This window comes from Sinohyriopsis cumingii, chromosome 17 (genome assembly GCF_028554795.1).
Source record: "Sinohyriopsis cumingii isolate HCF-2022 chromosome 17, ASM2855479v2, whole genome shotgun sequence".
Taxonomy (NCBI): domain Eukaryota; kingdom Metazoa; phylum Mollusca; class Bivalvia; order Unionida; family Unionidae; genus Sinohyriopsis; species Sinohyriopsis cumingii.
The window spans coordinates 121,375,699-121,394,594 of NC_142977.1; the positions used below are offsets into that span (position 1 = coordinate 121,375,699).

The following is an 18,896-nucleotide window of genomic DNA, read 5'->3' on the forward strand; positions in this document are numbered from 1 at the left end:
ACAATTCCAGGTCTCTCAGCCGCTTCAAAATTGCATGGGTTACTACTTCCACTGGATTTGCAAGGGAAAATATTCCACCTAAAAGTATGCCTATGCATTGACCATGTGATAACCCTAGCCCTTATCTCACACATGACTCAAAACTGATTCACATACACCAGGAGACTGGTGAGAGAAACATCTCTGGGATGTGGCACCCTCCACCTTTTCTTAAGTCTCATAATATATTATGAGCTAGTAACATATTTGAAGAAGAAACCAATTTTTGGAGTAAAATATGTTTCATGAATAATATATGCCCAATTATAATACGGGCACATTCTCCCAAACTGTCCTTGAAGTTACATTCCCTGAAAGAGCACTCATATCCTCTCCAGTGGTAGTTGACAATTGACAACATTTGGTGCCAGGACCTGTATCATGCAATAGATAAATCTTTTCCACCATTTGCCTCAACAAGCAGATGACTTTTAGGTCAGTTGTTGCTAAAGGAATCTGAAAGATATGGTGATCATTGTTCTGAACTGAGGGCTGAATTTGTGAGGTAGTGGAAATACTTCTAATATATTCATTAAATATTATTGAATAGTTATATTTAACTCCAAAATTTGGTTTCTTTAGCATGATAAAGCTGTATCTTGATATTTTTATGCTGAGGTAGCATATGCAGGAATCATCTTATTGGTCTATCCATCTATCCATTCATCCAGCATACTATGTTATTAATGCAACTAGTTCCATAGTTTATGCTTCCTTCCAATAGAGCTTATTCAAATAATATTATTTTCATCATCAGAATATACACATAAAGACAAATCTTTCAAAGTTTGTATGAATTGTTGCCTTTTTAAGTCATGCCAGCCTTTGTCTAGCAAAGTCTTGTTAGCATATCCAGCCCTGCAGTTTTTATTATAAATTAATGTGTAATTTGTTAAATATTATGAAAAGCACATGCATATGTGCATATTGACAAATTGCTTAGTACACACAATTTATTAAAGATTTTGTTTGCCCTTTTTGACTTGAATGAAATGTAGGTCAAACTCTTGTAAATGCAGCTGGTCTTAACGTTTTCAATAATGCTTGAGTTATCACCCATTTCATATTGCAGATGAATGCAGTATATGATAGAATTTTGTGAATCTTGTTAACATTTTTTAACAGTTTTATCTTGTCTGGACCAAAAGTGCCAAAGAGAGTTCAACTTTGGTTCATGAGCTTAAGTTGTTCACCATTATTATGATCTACAGTTGTGCTTGCAGCTTATTTGCAGAAGAAGAATAAGATGATGGCGTTTTTCGAAACAAAAACATGAGAGAAGATATAATATATATAAACTAGGTGCATTAGTGTTTTTAGGAATCTTTTGACAGCTTAGTTTGTTAATAATATTAGTTAAGCACAGAATAAGGTTTGAAATTTAATGATGCCCTACATTTAATAAATTCCTTGAGCAGCGATTTTGAAATTGATATGCTGTCAGCTCTGTCAGTGTATCATCAATATTATTATTCAAGATATTTGAAATCAGCATAAATATTTTCTCACAGGTATCTCCTTGTCAAAACAGTCAAGTACTCAAGTATATATCAACCCTGATGTCACCGAAGCTCATTCACTCAAAAAATGGTATGATAGCAAGGGAAAGAGGATGAAATTCACCTATGTCCATTGATATGTGAGTATGAAATATCATTTCTGTTGTTTTGTCTGTAATATGCCACACAAAGTTTGAACTTCAATGAAAATCTGTTCCAAAATGATTTTGTTTCATCTGTGTTAAGAGACCTTGAAAATAGCTGTCAAATTTCCAGTGGCAATTGCAGCTTCCACAGCTACATCAGCAATGTCAAAAATGTTGCACCTGAAGTTTTGAGTTGTATAGTACACATGATTATGCTCATGGCATGCAATTCTTGATCCGTTGAACCTTTCTCATGTCCTTTGATGAGTTATCAATATCTGTGTTTATTATGATTAGTATCAGCTGCAAGCCTATACTGGTAACCCTGACACATAGTTTTTTAATTCATCCAAACTCCTAAATGATTTTGTGGTTTCCATTGCAATCATTGCATTTGTGAACGATTCTTGCACATGACACAAGGTTTCAATCTCACTAACACTTAAGTTCATACAACCGTAGGATCCAACTTTTTTTGGATCTGATCATCTGTAATCCATCTTTTACTTCACTCACAAAGTTGGTAATGGTAGTCAGCACATTCCATTACACTTAAGATGGGAACTGAATTCCAAATTGAGAAACACTTAATTCCCTCTGCAAAATCAAAATTTCATATTTTTTGAAAACATAGTGAATCTATTCCACTTACTTACCTAACATATTCCATTATGTTTCTGGGAATACTTGCCAGAATGCTTGGCAATTCCTAAACATGTTAACGTGAGAGAGAGGGAGAACAAGAGGAAAACATGGAGATTCAATATCCCCATGCTGAATCAATATTCCTCTGGTAAATCAGAATGGAGTATTGTACAAAAAAGTCTTTGGAAAATAAAAAACCAGCTGTAGATCTGATAAATTGGTCACTATCCTACCATAAATTTCAAGTACAGTCCAAAAACTCTATACATGAGAACTATTTTTCAAACTTTTGCAGTATTGAAGACCTGCCAGATAAGGCTTTATTCACATTTTAAATTTGCTAATGCTAAAAATTACAATAAATTATTCACTCTTAGAGAAATGCCAGTCTCTTTTGATCAAGCCCATAACACTTCAATAGGAACAGATGAGATCTACTCTCAACTTCTGAAACAGTTACACAATAAGTTACAATTTGCTATTGGACATTTTCAGTAAAAATTCTGGAAAGTGGCAACATCCTGCCATCACAGCAAGAAGCAACAGAGATATCAGTATGTAAACTTGGAAGTATCATACCAGTCCATCCATCGCTTTCACATCTTTAGTATCCTGAATCCAGAAAAATACGATCAGACATTCAATGTGAAATCAGATGCCAACATCACAATAGACCTTCTAGTCCGACTTGGAACATTTATTAGAGAAGCTTCCGTAAAGAAAGAACACATTGTGCAGTCATCCATTTGGAAAGCTTGTGACACCACAGTGAATTATGGGATAATGAATGACCTATGAGTGGCTGACCACCTATCTTTATATCCAATTTTTGAAAGACAAAACATTTTGCAGTAATGGCCTGTACCAGTATCTCTGAAAACAATCCTCAGGATATGGGTATACTTGAGGGCAGCATATTTTGTCAGTTGTCCTTTTCAGTGTCAGAATCAACAAAACCATGAAATGCCCTTATCCTGAAATGGTCTGTATGATTTGCTTTAGATGAAATATTATGCCTACTATTTAATGCCAATTACATAAAGGCATAAAAGTGCTCTGAAGAATATTTGGTTCATGCATTTCTACCAATTAAAAAAATTTGCAATTAGCCAAAACTCAAACTTTAAGGTTATCTGATCCTGGTCTTTGTGGATGATTAAAGTTTTAGAACTTTTTAAAACTGTAAATCAACTTTCTCTCTGCACATTATATTCCTTTATAGGTATATTTAATTTATATTGTGTGCTTAACTTTTTTCCATGATTGAAAAGTTGTTAACAACATGTTATATAGGAGAAGTTCAAGGTCAATTTTGCTTAGTTAGACCAGATCTTTTCATTGAAAATTTTCAAATTCTATTACATAATAGGCCATGTTAAAATGTGTATAAATAGGGATTTGATAAATAATTCATTCCTGTTTTAAATCAGTCTGTTAAATATAATTTGACAGTAACCAGGGCTGATCAGCAAATTTTTTTTAACCACTAGTCCAGGACAAGTGGTTTCAGAAAATTAACTAATCCCACCTTTCTCTTCACTAGTCCCACCTTACTCTTCACTAGTCCCACCTTACTTTTCACTGGTCCCAAAATGGTAATCACTTGCCGAGATTTGATGAGACGTATGTACTTAATCCATAGAAAATAACAAACAAAATAATGTGCAACATAATTATTTCTTAAAAGAATTTAATTTTTCAGAAACATTGGTTGTTATACATTTGGCTTCTTCAGGTTCATGTATATGTTTTAGCTGATGGATTTGAAAAAATGTCCATGTATATTTCTGCCACCTGCACCAGGACTAAGCCAGCAGTTGATAGCTGTGTCTGGGTTAAAGTCATCAAGCTCTGGTCCATTTGCAGAAATGTTCATTAGCATTTGTAAACTCTTTTGGTTTAAGAAATTCCTTAAAGAAGTCTTGACTAAGTTCATTGAACTAAATCCTTGTTCACACTCAGAAATAGCTACCGCACACTCAGTATCCATCTTACGTTTTATCTCTCCATTTTCAAACAAATTTACCTTCACCGAATTGCCCTTATTACCTTCCTAGCGAAAATAATTTAGCAAACTCAATTTATCCACAGAGTAACTATCAGCTTGTTTGACAACTACTTCTAAAGTGATCATAACATCAATTTTCTTTTTTAAATACAAACTAAAAATATCATTAATTAGCGTAATTGTTTCACTTCAAACAATATCACACGTGGAAGTTAATCATCTGTATAATCAATTATAAATTAAAGAATCATTACTGTCATTTAATCAGTTCATAAAGGAAACCAACACTGATGTCAGTAAAGTACCTATCATTAATTTAATTACACTGACTCGCTGGATGAAAATCATAGTGAGCTGCTCATTATGATCTAGATTGAGTAAACTCATTGCAACAAAACCGCTTACAACACTGCTAATTGATCATAGTGGCTTTCTTTTGTTTGACGTGTTTTGATTTGCCGATAATTTGGTCGCTTAGCCCAATATGCAGTCATGCGGTAAATATATACACGAAGAGGAGTAGAATCAAGTATTCAGTACACCCGGAGGGCATGATTGGCCAAATAAAGGTAGATATAGTGATTAAAGCATGAAAATAAGGACTAGCCTGACTTTGTTTAAAAGCACTATCCTGGACTAGCGACTTGGAAAATTTTACTTGTCCAACTGCAAAAATGACTAGTCCAGGACATTGGGCTATGGGATTTGCTCAGCCCTGGTAATATTTAAAATATTTATTTGAATTACTGAAGTGCTAGTTCATTGAATTTTGGACTAGCATGCCACTTTGGAATTATAGTGAACTCATTCAAAGACATTCTGGATTGCATCATTTTGTTATCTTGGGACATTCAAGACTGTTGGAGTTCATTTTATTTCATAATACTGTAAGTGTCTCAAAGTTTTACATAGTATTGTAAAGAGATAAATAACTTGATTTTACTTACATTGTTGGTTTCACTTTATAATGTTATTTTATTTGACTACATAGAGTCATAACATACCTCAGAGACGCATATCAAAAAGTTCTGGATATAAGTCATGACCAACAAAGATTCATCCTCATCTATAGTAAAGATCAGTCTTGCCAATACTGAAAAATTCTATATCACTGCCTTGGTTTTCATGGCCCTCCCCTTCAATATTTTATCTTTGTAAATTCATAAAGGTTGCAACCAGTCTTCTTGTTTTTCAGATTAAATTTAATGAAATTAGAGCCTTCTATACTTCCATGTACACAGATGTTTTAAAAGATGGAGTGAAGGTTTCAGCATCATCTCAAGCTAGTTAACAGTTTTTCCTGGAGAAACTAAAACCATATTGAAATATTTGAATTAATATGAATAATCAAAGAAACAAATTTAATTATTTTTCAGATTCCCATTTCACACAAAAAGCTAAGTTTGAAAATCTTCAATTAGAAAACCCATTAATATCCGAAATTTTACAGAAATATGATTTGCTCATAAGATTTGGAAAAAGTATTTGGTGGGCTGCACCAAGTAATATTATGGTATTAAAGGTAATGAAAGGCCTGATAAATGAGCCAATGTTGCCCTGCAGTCACCTTTTTTTTTTCAAATAGAAGATTCCAGATTCCAGTGTTATACTGAATTAAAATATTATATAAATCATGTTCTTTTTAACATTTGTGAAATTTTCCCCAGATATACAAAGCACCACAAACCTTTACATTAGCTTGCATTTGATAACAACTTAAAAACTGCTTTGATTATGAACTTGACACATTACAGTTTATCTAAAAAATATTTAACATTTTAGTTGGTGGTGTCATTGTAATGGAATCTGCCACATGGAAAATATCACAAAGAATATTTAACAGAATCATACAACCATACAAACAGGAAAACCATTAAACAACTGTCTCTGAAACATCATAGAAAAGAAATAATCAGTCCTAATTTACAGAAAGCATCCTCACACATGCCCTCATACATTTGTGCAAGTGATCCTGATCTGCCATCAGATATGAGTGATGTTACTAAAAATAGAAAAACCTTGAAACAGTTGCTTCTAATACATAGTGAAAAGAATTTGACCGATCTGATATCAGTAATATCATACCTGCTGTTATTGCATAGCTGGTACTTTTCTGGGAGGAAAATGCCCTGATCAGATGATGATAATTTTGCCCTCCCACTAGGGTGAACCAGATAGATTCCAGTACACTGGAATGACATTGTGGGACACTCTGTACATGCTGATCATATATATTATATCTTTTCCTGGTCAGCATATTGAATGTTCAACATTGTTTATGAAAGAAGATGTAGCCAGCGCTTTGTGTGTCAACGATAATGTTTTATGTGCTATATTATTAACAAACGTTAGGATTATACCCAGATCAAGGCTTCTGCTTTTTTAATTAAGCCCTCTTGAGTGTTTTTGGCAGTTGTTGTGCACACACGGTGTATGGCTTGTTATGTTATATTTTTTAAATTTCTTTTTATCCCATCACAGGGCATTAGTCTTTAATGAAACAAACAGGGTTGTGTCTTTTTTTAAACAGCTACGGGTACAATTTTGGGGCTGTATCCTTGCATAATTAAACTTTGGGCTCACATTTATCCATTTTATTCTTCCTTAAGAATAAATGAACTCATTCTGCCCATATCGTCAATTGTGCTATACGTATACATGGTAAGTATGTCGCATAACAATTTTGGTTCATTCGTCTTGAAGTCAATTATCAAACTCAGGTCCTTATCTTTTTACCTTCAGTGAGCCTACCTTAAATATGTTTCCTTATTATTGGTGATTGTAACCTACTGTTTTATTGCTAAATTCTTTGGTCCTTAGCCTCATAAAGCCTGGTTGACTAGTTTGCCACATTCCTGGCAGGAATAATATTTTGGCAGACAGTCAGTCAGTGAAGGGAAAGATAATCTTCATGAAATGGTCACTGCACCAATCCATAACAGACTCCTTGTTTTAACTTTAGGGAACTCCTTTGGTGGACTTGTTTGCCACCAAACTAAACAACAAGCTCACCTTTAATGTTTCTCCATTTCCCAACTAAAGGGCCTGAGCAGTGAACACTTTCAGTCTGAAGTGGGATCATCAGTTTGCCTATGCCTTTGCACCTTTCAGAATGATCCCACAGGTCCTATATAAAGTCAGGCACTCCACTGCTCTGCTCATTTTGATCACCCTTCTAACCTCAGCAGTCATGGTTTAATGAACTTTTCTATCTGCTAATGGACCACATCAGGATGTTACCTCAGAGGAGGGATCTTCTGTGCTCTCTCCTATACAGAAGTCCACAGATTCTCCACTTGCATGTTTGGCTCACCTCTGCAAAGAACGATTTCACTTAAAATTGGCAAGTGCATCATTCAGTCCAGGAGATTATCAATGTCTTAGGTATGTGATACCAAATGGAGATTTTTTTGTGGCTGGTTTAGTAGAGAACAGGTCAATCCTACCTGTCATTCTGTGGGAGCATCGGCTGATTTTCTTCATTTCTTTCTGAAAGAAAAACAGTGCTCACTTTCTACTATTAAGGCTATACAGCAGTCCTTTCCAACGGTCTAAAATTTTCTAAAGACCTGGACATTGGGACAGATTCTCACTTAGAAGTCTTGATCAGGCATTTCAAATTGCAAAGACTAGTGTCTCACTCTCTGATACATAAATGGACCCATCCTCTTTATAAATCAAACTAATTTTGCTGATATAATACTTACCTGTTGTTTTTTCCAGATTCCCACTTAACACCGTGCACTGATATTCCATTGGATTAGGCTGCTTCCTCAAAAAGAATTAATTCAGAAGCGCACATGATGAGAGTATACAGGATGTCTTGCAAGGGTATCCCAGTATTCTGAAATTTCCTGGTTGACCCGAATAGGAAGAGAACTTTTTCACTATTCACTTGGATAATTCATCCCAGAAAAGTGCCAACTATGCAAAAGTAGCATATGATTTTTACAGCATTCAGATTAGTTTTAACTCAACCCCCAAAACGTACATATTTGACACAAACCTTTATTGCATGAAGTCCTTTCAAATTTATATTATACTGCCAATCTGCTATCAAATAGATTGTCATTACTGATAAAATAATTTATTCAGATGACTTAAACTCAAAAACTTATCAGAAATGACTCCTTCTCAAAAATTCCTTCTCAGAAGAATTTAAGCAAATTTGACTGAGAGCATTCTGGCATGAAAGACTTTCAGGTTTGCAAAAATTAGGCCAATACACAGCATGATGTAGTCATTATTACTAAAATTATTTTTAAAACAAGCTTCTATACAACATCTCAAAAACCATCAAATTGAGCAGAAATCATCCATGGCATAATTAATTTGATGCTGACCTGCTATCCAATATTGTTGACATTACACACACACACACACACAACACACACACACACACACACAGAAGAAAAATGTTTGAATATCAAAATACATGATGCAAACTAATGTAACGCAAGTTTCTTTGTCCATTACTCTTGCATTGGTTTCTTATGAGGTTGGTCAAGTAAGTAGTCTCATGTCCACTTGGGCCTCTTGTTATTATTTGATAACAGAAAGTCACTACTGTTAGTTTTGTTCATCTAATCTGTTACAAAGTTCATTTCACTGAGTGAGGTAACAATTTGTATCATAAGGTTGATGAAATAATGTAATATTTGACAAATGGTCATTTACAGCCAAAATCATCAAACACATTTTGGTTTTATGATATAAATGCACAGGCATGAGCAGACCCCAGGGAAGTGACCAAATGCCATGATTTTCTAGCTAAATATATTTCAACACTGTTACAAACAATCATAAACACTTAAGATATCTTTAATCCCTTACAACTATAATGGCATAGTAGAGTCTGCAGTGGATTGTGGATTGCTCTGAATGAGGATGCGCACAAACAAATTAAGGGAATAAGTTCAGTTTCACTCCCATTGTCCAAGATACAGTAAATAAGACTTAAGGGGTCTCTAAAGATAGGTGTGATTATAGTATATACAAAATATTGCTCGAAGATCAATCCCTACACTCGTAGGCACATGGTTACTGTAGTAACATAATTTGAATATATTGATGGGTGGAAAATAAAATTTACGTTAACTTCAAGGACAGTGTCATTTTCACCATACTGTAGATCTCCTGTTGAAACCACAGCACATGTAACGCAAAATTATAAAATTTTAATTTTTCTTTCCAGGTTGAAAAATGACAGTGACCAGCTTGATCACTTGCAGCATGGGTTATGACAGTCACTTGGTCTTGTTGACCCTGATGCTGTAAAAAACAGAACATAGATTATCTGATGAAACATAGCCTTCATTTTTATACATATAATAGTGTGCTTAGGTGTACGTAAAGGTGTGAGACTTAATATGTTAAGGCTGAAGGTCAGAGAAGTCAAATTATTTAAGTCTGTTGAATTTTAATTGTCTTTCCTATATATTATATACATGTATTCCCTTTCCTAAGACCCTGGATCCTCCCATGTGCATAGATCTGTACACGTACATGCATCTATCCATCTACCTGCCTACCCATCTACCTACCCATCTGTCTGTATGCTTACTAATCTACCCAGCCTGCCAATCTATACAATCAAACTCGACAAAACTGAAACCTCAGTACACTGGAATCCTTTTAAGACCAACTTTTTTTGTAAATCCCAAGTTTTTCCTGCTTTAGTATAATCATTTTTCCCCAGTAAACTGAAAAACCACTCAACTCGGAATACTGAAACCAGTTTAAATCCCAAATTTAATTTTACACTTTCAGAATCACTCAAAATTGAGACTCAGCTTAATTCCTGACACATGCTGGAACATATTATTTATGCTGAACAGTTACTTACTGTTGTTAAGTATTTTTGATTTAATTATATCTGATTTAATATATATTTATTTCAATTTAGTTGTTTGTTTGTCAGTTTTAAATTTTGTTTATTTTTCATTACATGCTATTGTAATGTAAATTTATTCAGTAGAGATGATACATTTTTGCATTTTAAAATATGATATAACCTTTGTTTTGGAGAGAGATTCTCAGTAGTAGCTGGGCTTTTTCTTTACATTGGAATATGTATGTTGTGCTGTTTGGAGTTATTTCAAATTACTTGGAGTCAACAAGGATTAATTCTTTTTCCTTGAAATAAGTGTGCTCATGTGAAATTCTTGAACAGAGACAGCTCTTATAAAAAATTTATTCAGATTTCCAAAACTGGAGTGATATTTCTTATTTCGACAAGGAACTGTAGACTTCAACACTACACGTTTCAGCATACATCATCGTCTTCCATCTTGGATTCTTTGTTGGGATTCGAACAGATTTGATTCTTAAAACCCTAAGTTCATTTTTTTTTAATTTTTACAGAATTTTTTCAGGGAAATAAATTACTATATTTTTTAGAGCTTGTTGTTTTCACTCTTTCTTGTGTTACTGTTTATTCGAGCCTAAACACGTAACATAAGACTCTAGTGGTCTGATCTGTGAGACAAAGACCCAGATAATGTTAAACAATACTTGATACACATACTGACACATATTATTGCTGACAGTAGGCTAATATAAAGTCATTTCATCACACAAAAGAGCCAGGTTTTATGCCTAATTACATGTATTTATAGCTAAATGCTTGTAGTTTAGGCTGTATATCTGCTGATTATCTAATTGTGATTGATACTATTTATTTCTATGCATAGAACATATTAACCAGGCATGTGCTGTACGAAGCCGTCTAACGTTTCTTGGAGTCATCTGGAGCTTCCAGAACAATGCTGTCTGTTGTGATAACATTATCGTGAATCTTAATCGCGATAAGATTATTGTGAATCTTAGTTGTGATAAGATTATTGTGAATCTTAAGTTTCAAAGATTATTGTGAATCTTTAGGTGTGTCAAAGATTATTTTGAATCTTAAGTTTTATCAAGATTATTTTGAACCTTAGTGGTGTCAAGAGTATTTTGAATCTTGTGTAAGATTATTTTTGAAACTTAATATAATTTTGTTCGAGATTTTGTGAATATCTTGTTGAACAAAATACTGTTTAAGGGGTATGTGCAGTCCATGAGGGTTCTTGGATCTGCACTTCATTTTATTTAATATTTGTTTTGTTTATTTTCGATTGTATTTTTACATCATATATTTATCATTATTAATTCATTCATAAATTTCCATCTTTCCCACATTGTGTTTGTCTTGTTCATTTAGTCCAAAAACCCACTCGGTTACAATTCTGTGACAATGGTGTCAGAAGTGGGATATTTGGATTAAGTGAATCGTCATCACATTGTTTGTGAAAGTAAACTCTTATTGTTTATATTCGTGTGTGACCTTCTTGAGAAGATAATCAAGTAGGTTTTTGTTTTGTTTAGTAGTTCTAGGTCTGTGGGTCTAGTATAAATACTTATTCATTTTTGTTTTGAGTTGCCTTCATTAGGAATAGTTTCTTTTGATAAATTAAATTTTTGTTACTATTAATCATGTCATCCCTTAAGGACTTGGTTGCCTTAGGCAAAGAACTTGGGTATGAGGGTGAAAGTTTAAGGGAATTTATTAAGGAAGAACAAGCCAGGGAGAGGGATGAAAGGGTTAGGGCGAGGGAATTAGAAAAGGAAGAACGAGCCCGGCAGAGGGAAATAGAGGAAAGGCGGGCAGAATTAGAGAAGGAAAAGATAGAACTAGAAAAACAGGCCGAAAAGGATAGGATAGAATGGGAAAGGGGAGCTGAGAGGGAGAAGATAGGGTTAGAAAAACAAGTAAGGTTAGAAGCGTTGGAGGTAGAAGAAAGATTAAGGCAATGAGATCATGAACGTAAAATAGAGTTAGCAACAGCTAGAAAAGGAGAACACGATTCTGCCTCTAGTAAATTAAAGGGTCCCAAACTAACCCCCTTTGATGATGAGAAAGATAACATGGATAGTTATCTTCATCGGTTTGAGCGGTATGCCCAGAACCAGAAGTGGAGTCGAAATGACTGGGCACTGCATGTCAGTGCTTTATTAAAAGGTAAAGCGCTGGATGTGTACTTGCGACTTCCGAGAGATGATGTGCTCAAATACGACGTTCTGAAGGAAGCACTTCTAAAATGGTACGAGCTGACTGAACAGGGTTTTCTTAAAAAGTTCAGGTGTAGCAAGCCCGAGAAGGGAGAAACCTTTGATCAGTTCATCGTTAGAATAGCGAACTATTTTCAGCGGTGGATTGAATGCGGCAATGCAGTGAAAACGTTTGAAGGGTTGACTGATTTCTTGCTCAGAGATCAACTGTTGAACACAGTGGGGCAGGAACTAGGTCAGTTTCTGAAAGAGAAAGTCTATTCAAACGTACAAGATATGGCTAAACAAGCAGATTTCTATGCCGAGGCTCATGGGGGAACCCAGAACGTGGTTTCAAAAGATTTTAAGTCTCGAAACCAGTCTGCGAGACCGATGCCTAGGGAGCTTGTGAAATCAGCTGAGGCAAGTAGGTCAGTTAGGGACACAGGTCGTCAAGGTATACAATGTTTCTTGTGTAAGAAATGGGGTCATATTCAAGTAAAATGTCCTAAAAGAAAGGGATTTATGCATAAGGTAGCCGTGGCTATACAGAATAAAAGTGTATCTGGTAATATGGTGCAGGTAGAACCAGGTATTCATACACTTGGCACATGTCTTTTTCCCGAAGCGCAAGTACCAACCGCGAGAGGTTTCGTGAACGGTCGAGAAATCGTAGCGTTACGTGACACTGGTTGCACGGCTGTAGTGATCAAACGTAGTCTCGTGCAGGATAACCAAATGTTCGGATGGGAGTCCCCATGCATGCTACTTGATCAAACGATTGGTCGCATTCCCGTAGCAAGGATCACAGTCGAAACACCTTTCTTAACCGGAACTGTAGATGCCCTTTGTATGGAAAACCCTATTTACGATCTGACGATCGGTAATGTTGAAGGTTTCCGTCTTCCAACCATGGCAGATTTCAGGATACCTCTGGCCCAGGTAGTCGAAACGCGAGCGCAAACCAGGCGAGAGAAAAACGCGTTTCAGAAATTAATAGTCCCTGAATCGATCTCCGGAATTTCGCGTGATAAATTCAAACGAGAACAAGAACCTGACGAATCCATCAAGATTGTCATAGAGAAAATCACATCTGGCACAATTAGACACTGCAAGGGGGCAGCTCGAGATTCGTTCATAGGAACGGGCTAATTCATAGGGAGTTTATCACTCCGGAGGGTAAGAGGTATTGGCAAGTGGTCGTACCCCAAAGATACAGATCTCAAGTACATAGGGTGGCCCATGAGTCTAGCATGGCAGGACACCAAGGTAAGGCAAAGACCACCAGTAGAGTAGTCGCTGAATTCTACTGGCCTGATGTTAATGGCGATGTCACTCAGTTATGTAGGTCTTGTGACGTATCCCAGTAAACCGTATGTAAAGGAAGGGTTACAAGGGTGCCTTTGGGACAGATGCCATTAATAGATACACCGTTTAAAAGAGTGGCGGTGGATATTGTAGGCCCAATACAACCAGTTACCGAAAGGAAGAACCGGTATATTCTTACTCTTGTGGATTACGCAACCAGATATCCCGAAGCTGTAGCATTATCAACTATTGAAACAGAACGGGTGGCTGAAGCATTGGTTGACATCTTCAGTAGGGTAGGGGTGCCAGATGAAATCCTTACGGATTGTGGTGCCCAATTTACCTCCGACCTCATGGGTGAAATAAGTAGACTGCTATCAATCAAACAGCTAAACACTACCCCATACCATCTGATGTGCAATGGACTGGTAGAGGAATTTAATGGAACCCTAAAAAGTATGCTACGAAAGATGTGCACGGAACGTCCGCAAGACTGGGACCGTTATTTGAACGCGGTTCTGTTCGCGTACCGTGAAGTACCGCAAGAAAGTTTAGGGTTTTCACCCTTCGAATTGCTGTACGTAAGAACAGTTCGAGGCCCGATGCGGATACTACACGAACTGTGGACAGGTGACGTCGCGAACGAGGAAATAAAAACTACATACCAGTATGTGTTAGATCTGCGAGAGAAATTGGAAAGTGCATGCCAGATGGCACGCGACGAATTAATGAAATCGGGACGTAGATATGCCAAGTATTATAACCGCAGAGCGCGAAATAGGAAATTTCTTGTAGATCAGGTTTTATTGCTTCTTCCTACCAGCACAAATAAATTACTAGTCCAGTGGAAAGGTCCCTACAAAGTTAAGGAAGTCAAGAATGACATGGACTACAAAATTGACATAGACGGTAATTTAAAGACATTCCATGCTAACATGTTTAAGTTGTACATCAAGAGACAGAGCAACAATGTAGAAAAAGGGGTCTTGAATGTCGTTTGTACGACTTGGGAGAATCAGAACACGAGGTTCCCCTTGAGTGTCCCTTGGGTGTTGCAAGGGAAGGGGTAGATCAAGTTGATGTGAGTGCAGAGTTGACCAAAGACCAGCGTCAACAAATTAATGCGCTTTTGGTTAAATACTCTGATGTATTCACCGACAGACCAGGTTGTACAACCTTAGTAGACCTCAAAATTAAACTGAATACATCTGACTCCATTAGAATCAAAGGTTATCCGGTACCATACAACGCACGAGAAGCTGTGGACGAAGAGGTGAGTAAAATGTTAGATCTGGGGGTGATTGAACCCTCCAACTTGCCATATTCTTCTCCCGTAGTGCTAGTCAGAAAAAAAGATGGGACGAACCGATTCTGTATCGACTTTCGACAGTAAAAATAAAATCACTGTGTTCGATGTGGAACCAATGCCAGATATGGAGGGTCTATTTGCGAAGTTGTCGGGCAACCGATGGATTTCCAAATTAGATCTGTCCAAGGGATATTGGCAGGCTCCCATTGTTCAAGAGTCCCGTACATTGACAGCATTTGCGACCCAGAAAGGATTATATCAATTCAAGGTGATGCCATTCGGGTTAGTAGGTGCCAGTGCCACCTGTTGTCGTTTGATGCGCAAGGTGCTAAGGGGTTTAGGAAGCATTGATAGCTTTGTAGATGACATATTTGTGTACACGAATACTTGGAGTGAGCACGTGTCCGTCTTGGGGGAACTCTTCGATAGACTCCGCAGAGCGAACCTCACAGTGAGACCCACTAAATGCAGTATTGGCTATACGGATTTAGATTGTTTGGGTCATAGCGATCACTGGTTTGGGCCAGTTGAAACCTCACCCCAAGCAAGTGGAAGAGATTGGGAACGCACCTAAACCAGACAACAAAATGCAAGTTCATACGTTTCTAGGTCTAGTAGGGTTTTATAGAAAGTTTATACCAAACTTTGCAGCCATTGCCAGCCCACTGTCTGATCTGACAAAGAAGGGGCAACCCAACAAAGTAGAGTGGGGACCACCACAGGATATAGCTTTTTGCACGCTGAAAGAAAAACTAATAAGTGCACCTATATTAATATTGCCAGATGTTAGCAAACCCTTCATTTTAAGAACAGATGCCTCTGAAACTGGGTTGGGAGCAGTTTTACTGCAAGAGCAAGATGACAATAAGTTACCCGTAGCTTACTCGAGTAGAAAATTGCTACCCAGGGAGAAAAACTATTCAGTTATTGAGAAAGAGTGTTTGGCCGTAGTGTGGGGAATTGGGAAGTATCATGCATATCTTTTTGGGAGAGATTTCGTTCTCGAAATGATCACCAACCCCTATTGTATTTAAACAAAGCCAAGGTCGCTAACGCTTGATTGATGCGTTGGGCGCTGCCACTACAACCATATCGCTTCCGTGTAGAGGCAATAAGAGGGGTTGAAAATATAGGGGCAGACTACTTGAGTAGGGCATGATTGGAAATCTGGATAAAATTTATTTTTATAGCAAATCCAGATTGCGGTATTACCAGTGTAAATAGTGTAACATATCGATAGTAGTTATTTTTCTTTTATTCTGTGAGGTTTTTTTATTTAAAACAATGTGTGCATTTTTTTTTCTGAGGGGGGAGGTATTGTCACAGAATTAGGCAAAGAAATAACTTGGTTTTGTCTTAAAATCAATTAGACTATTTCTCGTTGTACATGCGTACAACGTTATATAGGGTGAATGTGTTTTTCCAGGTAAGCGACTGTATTAACATGTACCTAGCCACAGATTACTTGTGTCAGGTATCATGACTAACATGATATGCATGGGTATTCTACCCCAACTTGTACTCACTCTCCTATGGATTTAAGTAAGACGAATCTCGAAAAACCACACTGGTCATTTTTGGATCACGTCAAGGAGTATACACTCTCCTTTATTCTCCAGCCATAGGGGTAAGTGTTAAATTTACATTCTATTTATTTGATAGGCGAAGCTTATTCGGTTTGTACTGTGTTATCACGTAATAATGTGTTTATTACAACGCAGATTTAAAGTATTATCATATGTCTAAGATTATACAGAAACTATTATGTCCAATTTGGTTTTATTATAGCTGTTTCTGACTGTGTTGGAAGTTGTTTCTGACTGTGTTTGAAGATGTTTCTGACTGTGTTTGAAGATGTTTCTGACTGTGTTTGAAGATGTTTCTGACTGTGTTGGAAGCTGTTTCTGACTGTGTTTGAAGATGTTTCTGACTGTGTTGGAAGATGATTCTGACTGTGTTCGTAGCTGACTGTTTGTAGCTGACTGTTATGGTAGCTGACCGTGTTTGTAGCCGTGAATGTCTATGAAATGTTATTGTAAATATAACTAGAGCAGTCCGAAGCTGTACGAAGCCGTCTGATGTTTCTTGGAGTCATCTGGAGCTTCCAGAACAACGCTGTCTGTTGTGATAACATTATCGTGAATCTTAATCGTGATAAGATTATTGTGAATCTTAGTCATGATAAGATTATTGTGAATCTTAAGTTTCAAAGATTATTGTGAATCTTTAGGTGTGTCAAAGATTATTTTGAATCTGAAGTTGTATCAAGATTATTTTGAACCTTAGTGGTGTCAAGTGTATTTTGAATCTTGTGTAAGATTATTTTGAATCTTAATGTAATTATGTTTGAGATTTTGTGAATATCTTGTTGAACAAAATACTGTTTAAGGGGTATGTGCAGTCCATGAGGGTTCTTGGATCTGCACTTCATTTTATTTAATATTTGTTTTGTTTATTTTCGATTGTATTTTTACATCATATATTTATCATTATTAATTCATTCATAAATTTCCATCTTTCCCACATTGTGTTTGTATTGTTCATTTAGTCCAAAAACCCACTCGGTTACAATTCTGTGACACAAAGAAGGAGTAGGTGTGTTGATCAGTGTCAGGGTTTCAGAGATTCGTAAGTGAATTTTGTAGGCGATTGTGTTGTAAAAAACCAGGCTCAATAGATCATTCTAGAAGGTTATTTTCCATTAGGTAATGGTTTTTAGAAAATCCTAATTGTGACCTGAGGTCAAGCAGAGAACTATATTATCTTGTGAATGTGAGGATTAACCAGTCATGCTTTAATATCTAGCACTTTCAGTTGTATGTTGTGACCAATTTGGGCTGAATTTTCTTTTCTTCAAATTATTAAATTCAACTGATTTTTTTCTCTCTGGAAATACAAAATTGCTCTGATAAAATTCTTGGATAAAGACAATTATTAGAATTTATACTAAATTCAAACCTGAAATATTATTTTTGGGATTCAACAAGAGACAGTTGACATACCAGTACTTCGCAGACTATAACAGACACATCATCGCCTTCAATTCTGGATCTCTTCGGGACTTGAACTGAGTTTTATTCAGAACTTTTTATTACTTGGACTTGTGTCTTTAATTCCTGGATTACTTTTTGGACTTAATTTACAATACTGTAAGTTCTTTTTTCTCATTTTTCACTTTGTTTTCAAGGGAAATAAATTATTTGTTAAATTTTACAAAGCTTGTTGTCTTCAGTCTTTTCTTTTACTTATTTTAAGAGCATAGACTCGTTACAGTAAGAAACAACAGACAACACCCATGCCTTCTTCAAGCCACACTCTTAAACATTTATATTATGAATAATACGGAGTAATAAAACATTATTGAGTATCATCCAGTAAAGTTCTGCATCTCATTTTATTTCTAATTCCTTAGATGTTTGTTATGCTGAGGACTATGTTTCTATGTCTAATGACTATTTATTCATGAGTAAAGATACAATTTTTGGGTAGAAGTATATATTATTCAGCTAATTATTCATTCAGTTCATGTATTGAAATAAAATTTAAAAAAGAACCACCTTTCTCAATCTGTTCATTGAAGATTTTAGAAAGAGACTTTTTTACATCTGCAAAAACCTATGTAAACTGAAAACTTCTGAAAACCCCTCCCACTCAAATTTGTGTCAGATGGGGTTTTGGTACTGAGGTGTTTCACTGTACATCCAAATACATCTGCATAGCACACTTCCCTACAATGTACCTGCCAACAATCCAGGCAGAGTCGTTGGGTTTTGAGACTCAAAAGTAGCTATGTTGTGCAATTAATAATTAGCTATTTACTCATATTAGCATATATAAAATAACTTGAATATATATACATATATATATATATATATATATATATATATATATATATATATATATATATATATATA

General features: G+C 36.0%; 1 protein-coding gene and 1 pseudogene across 1 annotated transcript in view; both read left to right on the top strand.

The window, feature by feature from the left end:
* Positions 1 to 17,505, top strand: part of LOC149779778 (replication protein A 70 kDa DNA-binding subunit-like) — an 84,650-nt gene extending 67,145 nt beyond the window's left edge. Inside the window, exons 10-11 of the mRNA XM_089940639.1 lie at positions 1,551 to 1,678; positions 9,532 to 17,505. Of these exons, the coding sequence (XP_089796765.1) occupies positions 1,551 to 1,675 (125 nt within the window). The 3' untranslated portion in view covers positions 1,676 to 1,678; positions 9,532 to 17,505. The remainder of the gene's footprint in view (positions 1 to 1,550; positions 1,679 to 9,531) is intronic.
* Positions 12,243 to 17,505, top strand: LOC149779779 (uncharacterized; annotated as a pseudogene).
* Positions 17,506 to 18,896: the final 1,391 nt, after the last annotated feature.